General features: G+C 39.8%; 1 protein-coding gene across 1 annotated transcript in view; it reads right to left on the bottom strand.

Moving 5' to 3' along the window:
- Positions 1 to 1,727: 1,727 nt before the first annotated feature.
- Positions 1,728 to 15,690, bottom strand: part of DDAH1 (dimethylarginine dimethylaminohydrolase 1) — a 505,590-nt gene continuing 491,627 nt past the window's right edge. The window contains exon 6 of the mRNA XM_085602072.1: positions 1,728 to 9,270. Within this exon, the coding sequence (XP_085458198.1) occupies positions 9,154 to 9,270 (117 nt within the window). The 3' untranslated portion in view covers positions 1,728 to 9,153. The remainder of the gene's footprint in view (positions 9,271 to 15,690) is intronic.

Raw genomic sequence — 15,690 nt, 5'->3', positions numbered from 1 at the left:
GATAAACGTGCCTTATATTTTTTAGGATCTTTCATTTTGTTACCTTCGGATAACATTTTTGTTTAGTTGCAATTGACTCCAAGTGGATCTATTATTCATTTGTACAAGCAGCCAACTCCTCCACTGTTATTTCTTTCCTTCAAAGTCTCTTCAAGATTGAGGGTACTCCTAGTTGTGTTATTACTGACAATGGCCAACCTTTCCTTTCCCATCAGGCTACCAGCTTTCTGGAGAGTTCCGAAGTAAAACATTGTCAAGTTGCATTGTGCAGTTCCTCTTCCAATGGACTTGCCGAGAGAGCCAATCGGTTTCTCAAGGAGTTCAAACTGCCATAGCAGCCAATGTTGATGTAGGTGATTTTTTGCAAAAAAAGTATGGGCCTATTTAACAACACATCATTCTACCACTGGGGTTACACCCTTCAAGGCTCTCACGGGTAGAGAAGCTAGGTCCAAACTCATGCCTCAGTGGTTCAGTGATTTAGCTGTGGGTTCTGCTTTGTATCACAAGAGAAACACTTTAGCAGACCCCCGATTGAACAAAAGGAGAGTTACCTTAAAGCAATCTCTGCAGAAAAAAATCCTATGACGGGGTTTCTAGATCCCTAGGTCCTGTTCTCAAAACTAATGACTGGGTCCTTATAAAAAACCTTACAAAGTGTGCAAAGGCCAGTCTAGATTTCCATTACCTGTTTGGGTTGTCAAAGTCACCAAACCCTCTGTTCTCCTAGAAAACAGAGGTTGGTGGAACACGAACAATGTTGTCAATCTCACAGAATCTCAAGTTGGTATTTTCAACAAAGTTTATGCTAACAGGTCTGATGAAGAAGATTCTGATTTCACTTATGGTCCTGGTTTTGACATAAATGTTCACAATGCATCGAATGTTAATTCTGGTTTAACCACATCTGTTTTTCCCCTGACTGCTCTGACACTGTTTCATCTTCTCATTCCTGAGGATCACTCGAGGATGGTCATGTACGCATTCAGCGGGTTTCTAGGTTACCTGTCAAGTTTCATGATTATGTTTTGTATTATTTTTTTTGTGTGGATTTAGCAGAGGATGTTTCTGAGTGTTCTTGTTATTCCCCATCTCCACAAATATCAAACTCCCGAATATTGTGGTACAAGAATCTCTAGGACAGAATATTGAGGGACAAAATATCAAAAGGTTAGTGTATATAGGGATGAATAGATTTACTAGCCCTAACTACACATCTAAACAGAACTTGAAAACATACATATATGTGGAGTTAGGCATAGAAAACTTGACTTGCTTACCTGACAATATTTTTTGCAGAAATTTCTGTCCTCAATACTGTTTTCCAGCAATTTTCAGGGGTCAATATTCAGAGTGCACACCAATAGAAAGGTAATATTGCACTGGGGAAAACCTGATTCTCTTTGTATCGATAGTTCCCCTGGTGGTATTGCCTCCCAATACTATCCTGATCCTAGAAACGAGCCCCAAAGTTCAATCTCACATTTGCGGTTCCCATGTGCCTCATCCCGGGTTGCTGATTAATCCAGTATCGACAAACTATTTCTATCACACCGTCGTTCAGCATGTTAGAATAAGGTACTGTATGTTAACATCTCTTTGGATAGATGCACATAGAATTCCTCTGGTTCGCACATGTCTGATACTTCCGTTTACACACATTCCTAAACTCGTGTTCTTTCTTTCATACTGTGCAACAAGAACAAATTTCACAAACCTAGTCTTGGTTCTCCTTACAACTGAAGCTTTATTTCACAATTTTGTGGCACAAATATAAGGCCAGTGTCCATTCACAGTAAACATATTCCAGTGTAAAAGGCGTTGACAGAGGATGCATTGGCACAAAAGTGAACGACAACAAATATTACATGGTCAGTATAAGTATAAGAGAATAGAATAAAAGGTCATGGTACATGGGGTTGACCATCCATTAAGTGAATAGTACTAATTACATGCATTTTAATATACATTACACCATTTTTCTTGACAAACACCTATTTACGAGTCATAAATTTGTGGTGGACAATTTATCACACAGTACGCATTTCAGAAGGTGTCTTCTAAGATTTTGGATTCACGACAAGCATGTAGCTTAATTATCAGAAGGAAAGAATAGTCAAAAATCTGAACATTTCCTCCTTTCTTCTTACGGTGCTGCAGTGCAACACAGGTCCCCGAAGTATTCTTGCTTTAAGAATTAAAGGCAAATAATATGCAAGCCCTTTTTATCTATTCACTTTAGATGTGTGGTTTGACACTTTAGGGACAATGAAATGACTTTGATTTATTGGGAGTCAAAGCAATGGAACAAATGAAGAACAATTCATTCGTTTTTGTCAAAAGAGATCCTTGTTCCATCTCTCTTGTGAAGGCAGGTTGGGGAGATTTTCTTGAGGAATGGAAGAATTAGTTTATAGTACATCACTGAGAAATTTTAAAAAAATCCATTTGAAAAGAGAAATGCAGAGACCATTGCCACTGAACACTAGCATTCAATGTTTATAGCAGAGATGTAAGTTTACACACTTGAAACTCTGAAATGCAGGTCTAGATATTTATTTTAGGAATAGGGAACATCTTCTTTACAATTACGCGCATGTATATTGTATGCAAGCGTTAGGTTAGGTAGTTGGCATGGCACTTTGTGGATAACCTTCTCAGTTTGTGAATATCCACAAATGTGTCCTTTGGTGGGATTTCACAAACTGCCATCCACCAGTTTACAAACCTATAAATGGACAAACATTTACTTCAGTAAATGGTGACAGCAAATCATCTTCCAGGGTCGGCAAGGGACAGGACCAGCCTCAGACTTTGTGCACATGTAGGGGGGAGGGGTTTACTCCGTGGGAAAACATTTTCCCCATGGAGAAGAAAATAAAACAATATGTGCTGCCTTTTACATATATGGAGTTGCACACAAGAGAATTCTGCATTAGGCAAATAGCATTACTTTAAAAGTGGCAAAACTGCTCCAGTAGTATGTCTTGAAAGCTGTGGCTGCTGCATTCCAGATGTGCTGCAGGTAAGGTTTGTGAACAGGAATTCTGTATCTAAACACACCAGAGTGTTTTTACGGGTGTAAAATTTAGAATGCCTATTTGATTTGGGCTTTTGGTGTGGGTTCTTGTACAAGAGCAAGAGAGGCGAGACAGAACATTACTTAATTATTTTGATAACAATGTTTACTACGGTATTGGTAGACTAAATAATTAATTTCTTTCAGTTTTTTATATCCTGATCCTACTTATTGGCAGAGAAGTGTGAAGACATGAATTAAGAGTTCTTAGATAAGATTGCTTACCCGATTTTCCTATGAGTAGGCCCAATGATTTCAAAGTTCCCATTGAGAGAGAATTTGTAAATTAACTTATTGTGCAAATATAAGTTTTGTTGTTGGAATATAGACATGAATCCTCTCATTCCAGAGGGATTATGTGAGGCCGTTGATAAATAGGAAGAGAATATTGGGCCAGATGTGCTAAGCATTTTAATAGTTGAAAATACTCTAACCCATCATTTGCGACCATTAAAACACATTTTTATGTGTACTAATCCCCTTTTATCAGACATAAATGATTTTCTGAGTCCTAGAATGGGATTTGTGATTGATACCGATTCAGTGTCTATAAGGGGAGTGCTGTAGGCATCCCTTCCAGATACTGAATCACTATCATATGTGCAAATTGTTTGCAATTGAAACCAAATCGTAAAACATTGAGGGCCTCATTTATGAAAAGTGTTGCATCGCTGGGGTAAAACAGTGGTGCAACACTTTTCACTGAGCCCTCTATATGACACCATGTATGTGCCATATTTACACTACGGCTGTCCATGCCACAAGGATTGACCAGATGCATCCGGAACTCGTAGAAGTGGCGCAGTGAAATCTCATAGATTCTACAAGCTTTTTTTTACGGGGGAACACCCGTCCTGCATACATTATATCGGACGAAGGAATAATGTGGCGCAGGGGTTTACAAAGTGACGCCTCTGCCTAGATGAGTTACTTTGTCAATATGGCGCATTGCGGCTAATTTTTTACGCTGCCGCAGCATCACAAAAAGTGACGCATCGGCAGCGTATGGCCTTCAGAAATAATGCCCTGAAATTTTACTGACACCTCAAAGAAGATGGTAATACATTCAGCAAAGGAATGGTGTCCCTTTGGAACCACTCTCACTTTGTTTGTGAATGTAAAAAAAAAAAACTTTTTGAAGAGTAGACAGTTAGGGGACCACTGCAAACTCTTAAACAAACTTTAGAAAAACACACTTTTAAATGCAGCTTTGTATCCTTGTATGAAAATGGGATACTCTTAAAAAAATAAAAAAATCTTGCTTTATTTAAAGCTGATAACAGACATGGTAGTTTGCTGACGCCAGCAGGCCACCATCCTGTTATGACCTCCGTTCGTAGTGACCCACAATTTGTGAGTTACCTCATTAATATTCATAAGGAAGTGCAGATTGTGACCCGCTACTATTCGCAATTTTGAGAACCAACTTATTAGTATAAAAATTGTTTCCTAACATTCTATAATGGGTGCAAAAATACTGGACGCAAATTGCGACCATATTTTTCGGTCATTAAAAAAGTGCATCTGGCCCACTGAGAGGTTTTTGGATAGAAATGCAGTCAGTTGGAGAAAAGGTGGATTTTGTCAGACAAATTATGACATTGTACAAAGTTTAATGTATGCACTTCTTCAATATTTTATCATTTTGGACCTGCACGTGGGAAGAAGATAACAGAAGTGCATGCTCACAGCTGTGAGAAAATGCTAATTTATTCTTATGGATCACATTTGCTGCTCCATAACACAAAAATGCTGCACTGACCATAAGTTGAGAATCTGCCAAGTGCTCCAACCTCTCCCCTTAACTATCTGGAAAATATTTGGATGTCAGCTTCAGAAAAAGTATTGATGGGTTTGTTATGCATGTGCCATGGTATGTTTTTCACATTAACAACATCTGCTTCCTGTAGAGTTTAAATGTATTTTCAGGCTTTCTTCTCCTGTTGGAATTTCAAAGAGCTATAGGCTGAAATGCCTTATAGGATGCACCTAATTTTTCACTATGCTTCACCAACACTGCATTCATTGTATTCAGCATTGCAAATAGACTTGTTTTATTTTCTCTTGTAGGCAGTGGTTTATTGGAAGACTGTCTTTGATTATAAGGCGACAGTCTGATTAGTATGCTTCCTGTTGTTGCCAGTCGCTAGTCCACTTGGCATTCATGTAATATAAAAAATAAAAGAACACTTTTCAAAACTAAGGGCCCCTTTACGAGGAGTCCGCACGCCACCGTAACGGTAAACGGGACCGACCTCCAGAGGTGCGGGAGTCCCGCTAGGCCAATTAGGATGTGACCGCCACCCTGGCTATCGCATCCCGCACCTTTTACATTGCGGCAGGCGGTGCTGTAAGCAGCACCCGCCGCAATGTAAAATATGCATGTTGCCCATTGGCATGCACAATGTGACAGGCACCGCGCGGTGCCTGCCACCTTGTGCATGCCAATGAAGGGGGTAAATTGTGCTGTGATGTTGTGCGGATCACCACCGATCGCCACAGCCGGCGGCAATCTACACGACATCCTAATAGACCCCTTAGTCTTATCCAGAGCTACATAGGAAGAGACGCATCACTCCAGCTTTGTATGAAACAAAATCATTTCTTAATAGAAGACATAATCCATTTTAAACAAATTCCTCAATTTTGTTATCTTAATAATATCCTCAATAATAACACTGTAATGATTGAAGTCTGACTTAATGAAAAAAAATATTTATCGAGGGCAATATTAGCCTATTTCTTTTTTAAGAATCTTCTGTATGCTTCTCTGTTCTCTTATAAGTATTCTACACAATGACTGAGTTAATCTAATCTGAACCCCCAAAAAACATCTATTACAAACATGATGGTCAAAGCATCATTACAAGTACGATATAACAAACAATAAAGCAATTACAAAAATGAAAATATGAGGGCTTGGGCCATGGCTAGATTAGCATTATCGTTCGGCATAGGGTGATGATCACGCTCAGAGTTGAGGTTACGTTAGGATGAGGTAAGGATTATTGTTCGGTATATGTTATTGTTGTGTTTGGTGTTAGAATCAGGTTTAGGATCAGGTAATAGATTAGGATTGATTTCAAATTATTTTATTATTTTTCTGAAATAATTATAACTGATTGTAGTCAGGGGCATGTTCTCTGAGGTTTCAATTTTGACCTTTTATTATAAATGGGGTGGCCTTTTCTATGTACAGGGTGAGCATTAAAATAGTTTGTAATGTAGTTTTTGCCACACGTTGAAACTTCTGTGCAAAACCGGCTGGTTGCTAGGTCATGAATGCCTCGTACACTCAAAGACCAACATGCAAAGTCTCACTGAGTTTACCGGAATCACGCTGATTCGTATCCTTATGCACAAACCAGAAATTCACCCCAACACACTATAAAAAACGAAAGAATCACTGAAACTTCACCCAACATGCAACCATTGGGATATAAAATAATTTAAAAGTGGTTATCTTATCAGAAGTCTGGGACTTGTGAACGGCAATGCCTCACCAAAGCCGTAAGTATTATGGAGCAATACTGTACACCTGCATGAAAGTGATAATGCTAATACTGGTTATAAAACTGACACTAGGGTGAATACAATAGATATGTTCAGCACAGAATCTCCTTAGACCCAGGACTGTATCTTAAATACTGTGGACCCTATTCACACAGGTAAAGTTAGACCAAAAGGCTCACCTAGACCAACTGTCTTAGTAGTAAAGTTAATAGTAACAACTTACCTTTGTGAATACCGAAAAGTAGTAAAGTTAGATTTTTGGTCTAAGTTAGATATTTGGTCTATATTTACCTTTGTGAATTGGGCCCTTAGACTTCAGGTCTAAATTTTGACTTCAGGTGTAAAGTAAGACTTCAGGTGTAAAGGAAGACTTCAGGTGTAAAGTTAGACTTTAGGTCTAAACTTAGACTCCAGGTCTAAAATTAGACTTCAGGTCCAAGTTTACATTTGTGGATCGGGCCCTTAGACTTCAGGACTAAACTTAGACTTCAGGTCTAAAGTTAAACATTAGGCCTAAACATAGGGCCTGATTCACAAAGGTAAAGTTAGACCAAAATTCTAACTAAGACCAAAAGTCTAACTTTACTACTTTTCGGTATTCACAAAGGTAAGTTACTAGTAGTAACTTTACTAGTAGTAAGTTTACAAGCATGCCTTTTTGAGTCCCAAAAGTAGTAAACTTAGACTTTTGGTCTAAGTTAGACTTTTAGTCTAAATTTACCTTTAGGCCCTCAGAGTCTGTGCAAAAACTGGTTTGCGTGCCTCCGCTTACACCGATGCAGCAGTGCTTTTGTGATTTATACACTTAAGGGTTTGGACGCCTGCCCCCTGTTTTAATTACCACACAGGGCCGGACAAGCCTTTTATTACACCTGCATTTTTAGAGAAGAGGGCTACTGCTGGTGCCTCTCTTACTTTCCCCAAATAAATTGCAACAGACACAGGGACGTTTCAAGAGAGACGGGGAGGGGGAAGGTAAAAAGATAGCAACTGGAAAGAGAGGAGAGAGTGAAAAAATGGATTGAAGGAAACAGAGTGTACAAGGAGACAGATGGATTGGGTCTGGTTTGAACAATTGTGTGCTAGCTGCTTTTGGTTCCACAGTCCGGCCCTGTTACTACAGATGTGTATATAAACATTTTTCCCAAATTGGCACTCATTTTATACATTTATGTCTTCCTGACAATATGTTAAAAAAATCTTTAGCCACTGTCTGAGGAGAAAATTGAGGTACGCAGAGCAGTTTTTGCACAGGCACGTATTGTCTATCATATGCTCCCTGATCACCCCCAAGAGTGCTGTGAAAACTTTGGCTTTCTGGGGCAAAGCTGGTTGTGACCCATGATGGATTGGGCATGTTCTGCACTCAAAGTACTTTTTATTTATTCGAAACCAAAGTGGTACCTGATTGAGATCTTACAATTATGTCAGATGAAATGACACCTATTTAAATATTCTGAGGCGATCTGGTGTCAAAACAACATTATATGGGTGAACTAATTTAAAAGTAATTTAAAAGTTTACTGCCTAAGTTTCACCCGAGGGCAACTATGTCGTTCATTTTATTCAGAGGAGAAAATACATCTGAATGTACAAACTTTTCATTGAAGAATAATGTTTAATTCATCACACATTTTATGTGTTAAAGGATGGCTTAATACATCATAGTTCTTACACACAAAGCGTAAGTATGTGTGATTCTAATTCTTCGACACTTAGGAGCAGGTTTATTCATTTCTCACGCAACGCACGGCAGCAAGCAAAAGCTGCTGCGCTGCATTGCATGAAATTGAGATGACAGAAATGTGCCTAATCAACTAGAATCAGGCGCATTTCTGCTGTCTCTTAGCGCTAGAGCATTGTGGGCTTCCTAGCCTCAATGCAGGAACCTTTGCACCATGATGCAATGGCGCCTGCATGGCAGGCAGGATTGTTTTTGTGCAGAAAAGAGTACCTTTCCGCACAAAACAATCTATAAAGGCAGAATTCAGCAAGCATAGAAAAAGGAAATAAAAAGGAGATATAAAGATATTTCTCCTTGTCACAACTGCTTCAGGGAGGCGTAGCTTTTTGGCACATTCTCAGGCTTACTAGCTTTAGTAAATCTGTGAATGTGGCAAAATAAAACCAATTGGTGGATGCACGGGAACGCCACTGCTCCACCCATAGAACACCTTCCTAATGCCTTTTGGCAACAATCTCACACAAAGCAACTCAAATCTGATTTGTGTGGCTTTGTAAATCACAAATAACATTTTGTGCTATGGCTGAGCCAAAGCAGTGGACATCCTCCACAATAAAATTGTTAGTAGATGTGCCCCTTAGACTGGGTATTCTGCATCAAATTCTGGAGGGTTTATGGAGCCACATCTCCTGAGTAAAAGTACGTATGCTTGTAATATTATTATTTTCTAACACAAAATTAGAGTCTGGACCTATATTGTATATAGAAAGACTTGAAGCACAGTGGTAGATTGTCAACTATTCATTGCAGATGGTAGCCGCAGATTTTGCAGCCTTGCATGTATTTATTGCCAGTTAAAGAGGGCAATTCTGCAAACTCATAGGCCAGACGTCTTATTAATCAGAACAGAGCAGCAGGTAAGTAAACCGTCCACTTTATCCAGTTCTGTTGCAGTCACAGGAATCAGCATGTAGTCTTTCAGTTTTTCAAAAATCTAGAAAACAAAAACAGTGGACATCATGTTATCCCCATCCAGTGTATTAAGCACCAAAGATTATGGTATTATAATAAACAAGATTTTAATCTGAAAAGGATACATTACACACAATATTGAGATACCAGCACTAAAAATATATTTTATACAAATCAAGTAAAGTTACATTTCTGAAGCATAATATAAACAGACTGACATCCACAAGATACTGTTTGAGTAAGATTGGTGTCCCTTTTGATTTCTCGAGCTTCATACTGCAAATGCTAATGCAGGCTCTAGAATGGTAAGAATTTTCAAAATAAGGAACAATGCCTTAGAAATGTAATATGCTCATATCATCAGTGCATGATAAGTGTGAAAAAACCCATCACTTTTATCATGCACCCTCCACGTTTTCCTGCCTGAAGTGGTGCTGGAATGATTATTTAAGTGGGGGTGCTGCTCAATAACTTCACCTCAGTAAAGGCAGGGGGGATATTTTACAGTGTTTCGTTTAAAACAAAAAAGTGCTACCAGAAGAAAAGCCTTTGAAGGGCCTCTGAATTACTTATTCTCCATCTAAACTCTCTCAGGTTTTATGGGTGTGATGGGGCACTTCCCACATCCAAACATCCAGAGACACTGCTTAAGTGAATGTGCATACACGTCTTAGTACTGCCAAAGTGCTTATTTAAGAAGCCCAAATCACGTCTACTCCCACACGGGCTCATGGATCAACAGCCGTGCTTAAAATCCTATGATTTCAATGGGCAAACTATGACATTACATCACCACATTTCGCCCCCTATTTTCCAAAAAATACAGTTTTTACTAAAGATAAACAACTTATACTTCTCTATCTAAATACATCCTTTTGACTGTGCCCTACTGGAAGGCACTAATATATAACGCCTTATAACATAGCACCATACACACCCCTGTAAAATACAACTGAAAAAGAGATGAGGGGGGTGTAAAAGAAACATAAACTATGTGCACCTATATATATATATGTCTATACAGAACAGTATCCCGATGTTACTGTGAGACCATACATCACTTAATAACAAAGTCTTGCCAGTTTTTGGTGCATTCCTATAGCAAGAACGTTTTCTCACACAGTTGTCCATTCCCTCTGTTGTTGATTTAACATGTATCCTTCTACAACCATTCTCATAGCCACTGTGCACACTTGGATCCAAAGCTATGCGAGATGTGCTCCACCATTTGCCATCAGTTAATTTAGCTGAGTTCCTCCTTACCACACATATTTGTGCTGATTTCTTGAACTTAAAAATACCTTTTCCAACTGAGGGGCCTATTTTGGTTCCAGGCGGAAGGGCTCCGAACGATGGTCGGAGCCCTTCCGACCGAATCGGAATGTGTCGGCCGGATTCCTTTCCGACCAAGCCATTCTGATGGGTTCGGTCGGAAAGGAATCCGACTCAGATTTCCGGACGGCGGCCGACAGGCTCAGAGAGCCCATCCGTCGTCCAGAAATCCCTCAGTACTCTCCCGGCCGCCTCTTTACGACCAAGGGAGTACTATGGCAGTTTTTCACTGCCTTTTCGTGCCGGTGAAAATGTGAATTCTAACAGTCTAACACATAATCTGCCAATCCTAGCAGTCAAGCATTTCAACTTCCTTTAGGACAAAATGTCTAGAAAGGGACGATGGTCAGTCTTTAATACAAATGGCCTTCCCCAAAGATAAGCTCTGAAATTCTCCACACACAGGCTAGAAGTTACTTTTCTATAACTGAGTTTTTGCATTCTACCTGATATAAAGTCCTACACGCAAAACCTATTGTGTTTTCATGATTTCCATTCAGCTCGGTCAAAGCTGCTCCCAATCCATAATCGCATGCATCCACTGTGACATTTGTTTTTCTGCTTTCTACAAATGATTGCAGCATATTTGCTGTAACTATCACCAGTTTGACTCTTATAAAAGTGCTCTGGCATTGCTCAGACCATACAAACTCCACACCCCTTTTCACAATACTTCAAAGCACTCCATGACATTCGCAAAGTTTTTCATAGACTTTGGATAGAACTCGCAGAGTTCTATAAAAGGTAGCAACGGCTTTCTTTTTTTGGAGCTGTGGCATCTGCTATACTCTTAACCAGACTAGGTCTGGGTTTTGCCCCATGTTCTGAGAAAACATGTCCAAGATATTCAAGCTTCCTTGTCTTAAATATGCACTACTCTTTCCGCAGGGTAACCCCCTTTTCTCTAACACTCCCAAGCCTTCACACAAAACACGATAATATATCCATTCAGTGTTTGAAAATATTAAAATATCATCTTGAAAGTTATGGACGCAAAGTCCTTCTGCGCTCGCTCTTTTCTATCCCTCCAGCCCGCTTTACTCAATCACCTTCAGTCACTGGCAACCCTCTCCCGCTGCCATGTGTCAATGAATGCAAACGCCTTGCATGCTCGCTTTATTTAATCTTTTGAGCATGTTTAATTTGTCAGCTTGGCCCCCGCAGCTTCTTGTGGCTACTTAACTTAAATATAGCTGGACGTCATAAGCGCCCGCCCCTTTTTATCTCCGGCGCTTGTTTAATTGTCAGCCTGGTCCCGCAGCAATAGCTCCATGCATTCGAACGTTTGATGCGTTAATTTCTTTGAACTTTTTGGGCTTTTTGTAATTGGCAGCCGGCCCTTGCATAATGTGTTCATGACACTCGAACGCTCTACGTGTTCACTCCACTTATTGCTAGTTTTTTACTCCCCCAACTGTAGTTGCTGGACGCCTGTTACCCTGGACGCCAGCCTCACTTTCACTACCATGAACTTTGTTACCATCCCTCGGATCAACAATACTTTGTACCGTAAGGATCCGCCATTTAGTGTTTTTACCCTTAAATAGGCCCATTAGCCACTCCTTTTGTTATACCTTCCTCTGTTTGCCCCTCTTCCAGGACGATGGTTGCTCCACTCACAGCAACCCTGGTTGACTGAGCCTGATCTCCTCTACTCTGAGGCTCCAGCCATTCCTAACGGAACCGCTCTGAGGAATCCTATCTTTCCCTCTGGCTTGAAATAGGCTGTGACGCTGATCCCAGCACCTTCCATCTCACAGATCCCCATCCTTGTGCCCTCCTGGTGGGCCCTATGCAGGTATTTCCAGCCTAATTTGTACCACTGACTTTCTGCGGCTACGTTAGCCCTTCTACTTATTCTCTATTATATTTTACCCCTTTCTTCATAGCTTTTCGAATAAATGTAACCTGGCCCTGATGATGACCTGCATTATTATCAGGTCGAAAAGTCATTGACACCCTAGCGCAATTCAACAGGCGCATCTATGTTTTGGTACTTACAAACCTGTAAATTGTCTCTTAGTTATTGTTAAATAAGAGTGGACCATCACTAATGTTTTGTATATAATACATCACTGTATTTTGTGCCGTTCCCTGCTGGTTCACACTTGTCACTTTGCGCTGTTCACTGTCTTCACAAGCACAAACTTGCACAAGTGGTACAGGTTAGATGTCATTAAATGTAACACAGTGCTTCTTTCCAAATCCTAAACATAAAACCGTTCCCAGCAATTTTTTTGCATAACCGTTGATGTCTCCCTCCTTTCTTGTCTCCTTGTTATTCTATAAATACTGTGTACATATTTAAACTTGCTTTCAATTGATACCTGTTGAGACATTGTCTTTTGTTACATATCCTGAAAGATCACAACATGTGCCATACCACTGAACATATCTGGCATTAATCTTTGTAATACTGTCGCAGCAGAGGCTATACCGAACTGCATCCTACAAAATTGAAATACCCCTTCTGGGGTTACGAAGGCAGTCAGATGATGAGAAGCTTTGTCAAGCTCTACTTGATGGTATGCTGCCCTTAAATCCAGTTTGCTGAACCAACCAACCTGGCCTACTTTTGTGATCAAGTCTTCAATCCTTGGTAACAGATAGATGTCCACTGATATGGCTTCATTAACACTCCTCCGGTCCACACACATTCGATGTTCACCTGACTGCTTACACAATGGGGGACGATCATAATGTTGCTTCTGTTTTCTCAATAATGCCTTGTGTGCACATGTCTTAACATTTCAGAGAGATCTTCTCTCACACTAAGAGGGATGTTTCATAACTTGTGTTTCACTAGTGGCACACCCTGCTTGACTTTAATACTATATGTAAAGTCTGATATCTTTCCCAACTTTTCTTGAAACACTTTGCTGAACTTTTCTTCCCAAAATTCTTTGGTGCTGAATACTGACTCGGTTTATTCCTTTCAATAGTAATAGGTTTGTCCACTCCTGTTCTTACTATGATTCCAAATTCAGCCTGATGGACCCATCCTAAAACATTGATCCTTTCCTAGCAACATACACTTTACCTTTAATTGACTAACCAAGCACTCCAATGACAGTCCAAAAGAAACCAATCAAGTCTACTCTGCTTCCTTCAAATGCCCCCGTAACGATATCTGGTAAAACCTAAATTTTGTCTGACCATGACTTTTCAAATTTCTCTTCAGTTATAATGGTGATGCAGACACCAGTGTCGACCAGGAGTTTGATTTCGTGTCCTTCAATTATGACATCAATGTCAGGATCAGAAATGTGTTTCCCTTCTTCAATATCTTCATTCTGCACTCCCAACACCAATCCTGTACATTCTTAATATCTATCATCATCGCTATCCTCATACTGTTCATTGATTGCACAAAGAACACGGCTGCTCTTTCCTCCTCTATACACCCTAAAGAAATGACCCATCTTCCTGCCTTTCTTGCGCTGTTGCCCTTGGGCAGAACAATTCCTGAATGACGATACATGAGTTGGTGAACCACACCTGAAACAGCTAATCTTCTTATATTATTGAGACATAACATTGGGCTTATTTTATTATTTTGGGTCTTGTACTTCCTGAGGAACATTTGGAAACTGGTTTACTGACTACAGCTCCAGATATTGAAGCCTTGGTTGAAGACTCCTCTAACAACTTTGCATCCTTGCAAGATCCTTTAATGCTCCTAGCTAAGTCTATAGCCTTATCCAATAATGGATGTTTGCATCCCTGTATTTTTTTGAATAACACCTTCCCACCAACTGGTCTCTGATTAATTCTGCTATAAAGTTGTCAAACTCACATTGGACTGCTAACATTTTTAATGCTTTGACATAAGTGTCAATGCTTTCATTGGGGTGTTGCGTTCTTGTAAAAAATGTATATCTGTGTAGCACAATATTCTTAATTTTTGAAAAGTACTTGTCCAATTGAGCTACAGCTGTGTTGAACTTATCCAAATCTTCATCTTCTGTGGGTTCATGCTCAGGTAAAGGATCATACACATTCAAAAAACAAAAAAACACTTAAAATTAACTTTCCTTTAAAAACAAGAACCCTAAAAGTGAGTTGAGTAATTGACATTTAGAAACAAATACAAGTAAATTATTTTCATAAACATGCAAATCCCTGTGAGTTGCACAGTAACGATGTTTTTCTTTATATAAGCGTGTAAATTGCTGAAGGGGAATTTACACTTAAAGATAGCTTTGATTTCTTTTTTAACCTTTGGTTGTTATCTTGCTCAATAAAAATACTCTGCAATCTTATTTCTCTTTCCACGCAGAGTTCTCCATTGAAGTAGTGCTACTTCTATTTCTATTTTTGCAGAACACACTCACAGCGTGTCTTCAAGCTCGCTCTGGGAGGTGCTGCTCCGGCTTGCCTGGCCACAGTATATCACACACGCACACAGCACGGCTTCAAGCAGGCACTGTTCATGCTTGCTTGACAACAGTACAGTTTGCCTTCGCTCGTGACAATGGGCAGTGCAGTATACCAGCCTTGCGCTGACATCAATTACCATTAGAGTCAGTGCGCCCGATAGTCTAATAAAACCCCTAAAAAATCAGAATGCGACATGCGTTGTGAGCATAAAATTTGCTCACAACATGGTTCTCACCTTTATGTCACAGAGAGAAGCGGCTACCTTGACTTTTGTCCCGGCATATGCCCTTCCATACACACTACCCTCTAGCCCCCATTTTCTTCTATACGCAGTGCGGAGATGTCTTCTTTCTTGGTTTGTTGAATTTTATTCATCACCAAAATCTTGAAGTGAATAAGCATACACGTCTCAGTACTGCCGAGTGACATCTACTCCAACAAGGACTCAGGGATCAACAGCCATGTATAGAATCCCATTATGTCAATCGGCATTGTATGACATGGTCACACACTGCACATTACATCACAACTGCCTGTCTGATTTTGCTGGCTTTAGGATTCTATGTGCTATGCCACAGCTAAAAAGAAAAACTTTGCATTGATTTCACATAACTGGCTTATTTAACTTTCCTGTAAGGCTGTAGCAGATGGCATGCAAAATGAACCAATGGTGTGGAAGTTAAATGTCAGATATGGGCTGCTGTGTATATTTACACAAACACATATATGA

This window comes from Triturus cristatus, chromosome 4_2, assembly GCF_964204655.1.
Source record: "Triturus cristatus chromosome 4_2, aTriCri1.1, whole genome shotgun sequence".
Classification (NCBI taxonomy): domain Eukaryota; kingdom Metazoa; phylum Chordata; class Amphibia; order Caudata; family Salamandridae; genus Triturus; species Triturus cristatus.
Note: the sequence above shows the minus strand (reverse complement) of the source record. Positions and strands in the feature narration are given on the sequence as shown.